At 40.4% G+C, this 5,877-nt stretch overlaps 2 protein-coding genes across 7 annotated transcripts in view; one reads left to right on the forward strand and one right to left on the reverse strand.

Moving 5' to 3' along the window:
- The window catches only part of slc7a7 (solute carrier family 7 member 7), a 9,421-nt gene extending 8,273 nt beyond the window's left edge, over window positions 1-1,148 (forward strand). For all 6 annotated transcript variants that reach the window (XM_081694916.1, XM_035519888.2, XM_027003811.2 and 3 more), the window contains 3 exons: window positions 300-449; window positions 618-801; window positions 907-1,148. In XM_081694916.1, coding sequence (XP_081551042.1) covers window positions 300-449; window positions 618-801; window positions 907-986 — 414 coding nt within the window. In that variant the 3' untranslated portion in view covers window positions 987-1,148. The remainder of the gene's footprint in view (window positions 1-299; window positions 450-617; window positions 802-906) is intronic.
- A 458-nt stretch (window positions 1,149-1,606) lies between these two features.
- On the reverse strand, window positions 1,607-5,639 carry oxa1l (OXA1L mitochondrial inner membrane protein). The gene is made up of 10 exons (XM_027003812.3): window positions 5,518-5,639; window positions 4,266-4,388; window positions 3,779-4,070; window positions 3,397-3,540; window positions 3,188-3,273; window positions 2,907-3,071; window positions 2,681-2,785; window positions 2,435-2,597; window positions 1,993-2,073; window positions 1,607-1,894 (listed from the first exon to the last, which is right to left on the reverse strand). Exons 1-10 carry the CDS (start codon window positions 5,626-5,628, stop codon window positions 1,758-1,760), a joined length of 1,407 nt encoding a protein of 468 aa, XP_026859613.2. The 5' UTR covers window positions 5,629-5,639; the 3' UTR covers window positions 1,607-1,757.
- Between the last annotated feature and the right edge of the window lie 238 nt (window positions 5,640-5,877).

Here is a 5,877-nt window from a genome sequence, read left to right on the forward strand (position 1 = left end):
GCCACAATATTTCTATGAGCCCAGTCCTGCATGTATTCTCAGACATGCCTGACATAATGTCACAGTTTGCCTGCCCATTATCATGTTCATGTTTCCCAATAATTCCCAGTAACATGTCCAGTGATTTTCACATCAACTCTCCAAAGAGGCACTTGTGAGTGCATGGCTGAGTCATGCACTGTGTTGGCACTTGTGAATACATACCTGAGTCATGTGTTGACACTTGTGAGTACATGGCTGAGTCATGTGTTGGCACGTGTGAATACATGGCTGTCATGCAGTTTCGTTCTGTTTGACAGGGTGCCATGGCTCTGGTGTACCTTTGTGTGGAGGACATCTTTAAACTGATTAACTACTACAGTTTCAGCTACTGGTTCTTTGTGGGTCTGTCCATTCTGGGCCAGCTGTACCTGCGCTGGAAACAGCCAGACAGACCACGCCCACTCAAGGTAGAGCTGCAGTCTAACCTCAGTCTCTTTCATTTAATTAGCATATTCAGTCATCACATGACCAATATTTGGAAATTATATTTCATTCACTAATGATTGCAAGTTATTGATGAGTTATCATTGTGAAGTATTACATATTTTACATCTCATTCTTTCTCCCTTTCTCAGCTCACTATTGTCTTCCCAATCATTTTCTGCCTTTGCACCATCTTCCTTGTGGTGGTCCCACTTTATAGTGATACCATTAACTCCTTGATTGGCATTGGAATTGCCCTATCAGCTGTCCCCGTCTACTTCTTATGCTGCCACACCCCGGCCTCCCGTAGGCCGGTGTGGGTTCGCAGGTTCATTGGTAAGACACGCTCGTTTTTATTAAATTCATTAATTGAACAAGTTATCACTTAATTTCATGACGTTTTTCTCATTTTTAATCTATCTTTCATTTTCAAATTTTCAGCAACATCTGGATTGCTAATTCAGAAGGTTTGCTACTGTGTGCTGACTGAAATGGACACAGATGAAGGGAAAACGGAGTAAAAAGGGACATCAAATAACTGTTGAAAAGATTTGACCCTGAATCCGTCAGCACTACGATCTCTCACAACAGCCAGTGATGCTACCTGACAGATGTTATAAACTCTTTGGGCACCTTCTCACTTGTACTAATTATTCTATATATTAAAATACATTTTAAAAGAAGTCTGGCTAGCGGGGCCTTCCTGGTGACCCGATGCCCTGCAGTTTGGCTCCAACTCCAATAAACCAGATAACACCAGAACTGCATGCTAAAAAATTCACATTGTCTGAAACAGGTACTCTTCGAAATTCAGTGTACCTGTTTAATGAATGTGAGTCCAAGTGTTCATGCAGCTGTTTAAGAGTATACATATATGTTAAACCAGCTACCAAAGATTCCACAAGGAAAAAAAACACTGCACTGTTAAAAGGCTCAACTACAGTACTCTTACAATGCAATACCTAGGATGTTGGAGGAAAGCTAAACAAAATTTACACTTTACTTATGGTAGAATGGAAGAACATATGTCCCTAGTTTCCCACTTAGAATCTGAGATCAAACCAAAGTAAATGAGGGCATGTTTAGTTTATATTTATGTATTATAGATAGACATGGAATGACACCAACCTGAAATCTATAATAAAGTGATCAGTTTCATGTTTAATGATAATGCATTTAATATGATCACTTTTGCACCCAATACTCAGTTGTCCCTGGACTCCACTTCAACAGTGTCTTAAAAATAAATATTTACAACATTGTTAGACTATAAACTGTTTGCTTGGTAGCTGTCAGCCAATCGTCTCCTCCCAGGGCCTCTTCTTCCCAGAACTCTGCTTGGATACGTGCTTGGGACTGGCCAATTTTGCTGTTGACATGGGTGCTGATTGCTGCAGGGGATTGTGGGTGAAGGTTTGCTTCAGTGGACCTGAAAAAGGAATTATAGAATTTGGAGATAGTGGAAAGAAATACAGTAAACACACACACACACACACACACACACACACCAGAATTTAAAAGACTCACCCTTGGCTGCGTTGTCAAGGTGTCTCTGAATCTTCCTTTCTCTCTCCTCCAGCTGATGAGCCAGCTGGACATTTTTCCAACCTATAAGAAACCAGTTAGAAGAAAATGTTAATATGAAAAACAGATAGTGAACCACATATTCACTAGTAGTACATCAGGTATCAGTGAATAGTTGCTTAAAATTGCATTAGTTCTGTTGAATCTATAGTGAAATATAACATTTACTGCCAATGTCAACAAGTTGTTTAGTTTATGTTTGGATGCGGCTTTGCAGAGAGCCTTTTTGTTTACTTTATGAGTAGCGGTATGCTGTGTTCCTGTACAATCTTAAATGCAATAACATATGGTATTTATTTCTCCCCATTTGGTGAAAATGTATAAAAGATATGCTGCTCCCCCCCCCCCAAAAAAACCACTTCACATGGTACCAAGCAGTGCAGACCTTTCCTGACGCTGTCGATGAATCCCTCGTTGGCAGGGAGGGCTGAGGAGGGGTGAGCGATGCGTTTGGGGATATGAAGCTTCTCCCTCACTGCAGGATGTCTCAGCAAGGCCACTTGACCCAGTGAGAAAAGGTTTGAGGTCAGCCAGTATGTAAACACAGCCTAGGAGAGAAGATAGAATTGGGTATTAGATGACAAAATGGAACGAGTGAGAGAGAGAGAGAAAGAGAGTGTGAATGACTGACCGTAGGGAAATTAATAGTCATTGGTAAGATGATAAATGGCATGACTCTGAAGACAGTCTTCATCGCTCTGAGATTTGGGTTGTCTATACCAGACTCTGCACCCAACTAAAATGTGGAAGGTGGATCAGAGAGGCAGATATAGTGTTAAATGTGAAATGAACACATTAAAAATGTATCAGACCTTCTTGGTTATAATTCAAAACGAATGCTCATTCGCTGACAGTACCTCCAGGATGGCAAACATAGTCCCAGTGACAGCAATTGGTAGGATATAAAATGGATCTGCTGCTGTAAGGTCTGTGAACCACCACAGTCCTCCAGTCTGCAGACTGGGCACAGGAAGATAGGCCATCTTACGCAAAGCAATGAAGAAGGAAATGAAGACTGGTGCCTGAAAAGAAGAGAATATATTATCATAGACAAAAGAACGTGAAGCAGCAGAAAATGATCACCAGCCTGTTGTTTCTAACATCAGCACATCTGAAACAGGAATAATTCTATACTGACCTGCACCAGAGGCACCAGGAAGCCCCGGACAGGGTTTACGTTATGTTTCTTCTGGAACATCATCAGGTCAGAATATGCCTTTGAGACTGGAAGGGAGAGAAGCACATAGATGTGACTAGTATTGAAAATACCACTGATCAAGTTGACTGGATATGGAAGGAGATACTACAGGTTAAGAAGAAAAGTGACAAAGAGAATCAGGTACTGACACTCAAACTTGTTGCCACTCTGCTTGGCCTCATTCATGCGATTGGTGAGTTTAGTCATCTGTGGCAGAACGTTGTTCAGTTTGGCTGCTTCCCTCTGGCCCTTCACAATGACGGGGAACACTGCACAGCGAGCTATGATGGTACCTGTACCCAAATCGGGCAAAATAAAGGTATTACATAAAGGTTACATAAAGGTATTATGTACTGAAAAATGGCCTGCCTACTCTGAAATGCTGAGTTAAACAAATGAACAAATGTCTACACACAGGTACGTATAATTATATTACATATTATTTTATGTATATTAATATATATTATGTAATATGTACATGCAATATATATGTATATTATTACATATTAATTGTTATATTATAATGCTTACCTGCAACAATAGCACCCCACCAGGGTAACCCAACACTGATGTGCATGAATTCCAATATGTTCTCAATCAGGCCCACAGGAGTATAGTTGCCTAGGCCCAATTCTGATAAGCTGAGATCTGCTCCTGCCCCCTGGAGGACATCCGCTGCCATGACAGGGGTCTCAGACACTTGTTCTGGGACTGGCTGTGTGATGATTTGGTTGGGCTCAGTGACAGGGACAGGTACTGGAGCAGACACTGATACTGAGGTATCTGCTGTTGAACTAGTAAGCGATCCTGTTTCACCTGTTGCCTGAAAATAAGCAACAAACAAGAAGCAGAATAAAATTATGTTTAAAAATGAGCTTTAGAAAGTAAATCATAAGATTATAATTTGGTGATTTATTTATTTATTGCCTTTCACTCTCATAATAGCAAAACAAGATTAACAAGAAGAGTGAAAATCCAGTAAAACGTGTAATATTTCAATGAGGCCACAGTTACGCACCTGTGAGCTGTGATGGCGCACAGCCACAGCACTTGCCAATAGTAATTGTGGATGGTCATGATACCTAAACAGAGCCTGTACAAAAGGACCTCTACTTCCTCTGACTGTATGAAGGTGCGATCTCTGTAGAACATAGCACCAAGCAGTGAGGGTCAAAATAAAAAAGGGATTAGAAGGGTGCTCTCCATGCAAACATACAAAGACAGCATGTGCAAATGCAAACACACCCACGCACAACTAAGGATATTCCTAAATAAAAAAACAAAGGTGACCAGGATTTTTTTAAAAAGAAGATAAATGTAATTGTAAATAACCAAGTGGCTTGGTGAACAAATCACTGAAATTTTCAGTCCCTGGCTAGGAAACTCCCCAGATCTCAATCCCACTGAGAACCTCTTGTCAGTCCTCAAAAAGAGGGTGGACAAACAAATACACAGAAACTTTGATCAACTTCTAGCACTGATTAGGCAAGAATGGGTTACCATCAGTCAAGATTTTGCCCAGAAGCTGATATCTAGCATGCCAAGGCCAATTGCAGAAGTCTTTAAATAGAAATGGTCAACACTGTAAATATTAAGCCTTTGTGTAACTGAATGTTTGTCAATAAAAAGTTATGAAATGCTTATAATTGTATTTAACTATACCCTATAAACATCTGATAAAAAAAATCGAGGCAGTGAACTTTGTGAAAATGTGTCAGTCTCAAAACCTTTGTCCCCGAGTGTACCTATTAACGCATGTAAATACAGAACATGGTTGAAGTTGCACGGTTTATGTACCACAAAACACAACAACTTTCACAACAACGTTGAATATTCTGACGAACAGTTCTAGTTATTTTTTTCTATTAAGATAATAAGATAGATCGATTATCTTTGAAGTCCTTTGCTTGGCAGAACCGAAGTAGTCAGCTAGGCAGCAATGCTAGCCATTTATTTAAGACAGCAAGCTAACGTTAGCACATCTACATTAGCAATTCCGACTTGGTCGCCGTACTGTGCAAAACAACAACAGGGTCTATTCGGTAATGCCGCTGGTGGCTTTATGAAAAATTATGCTGTTGTGACCTGCAAGAGTTTGCTTTCGTGCCCTAATGTTCAGAGCAAAGCCCTCTGCCATTGAGCGTGATGAGGGACGGCCACCTAGCTAGCACGTCCGACAATGACTTTGAAACTACGTAGACGTGGGAGCTATTAATGCGAGTCCTAGCACACAAAACATAATTCTATTACAGATCATTAACTTGACCAACCCCATTCAGCGTCGATGCAGCTGGCAGCGTCGAAACACTCAAGATACTTGTCTGATTAAAGAAATAAGTTGTTAGACAACCATGAACCACTCTGCCCCTGAGCGCAGCCATGTTGAAGAGAACAACGCAGTACAGTAAATGTGAAAGGACAAACTTGTTTGGAGATTTGCGTTATTCAGTTCAGTTCTGTCAAACAGTTCTATGTCCCTTGTTCGGACTTACGATATACGTATAGTCCACTTCGTTTTAATACAATGCATAATAAAATTAATTTAAGATGCAATACATGGTTCTATAAGGATTTATCATTCAATGATGGGATTCTATTATATAAAACAGAATGCAAGATCAGTTCACCCA

This window comes from Electrophorus electricus, chromosome 13, assembly GCF_041902795.1.
Source record: "Electrophorus electricus isolate QZ-2024a chromosome 13, ASM4190279v1, whole genome shotgun sequence".
Taxonomy (NCBI): domain Eukaryota; kingdom Metazoa; phylum Chordata; class Actinopteri; order Gymnotiformes; family Gymnotidae; genus Electrophorus; species Electrophorus electricus.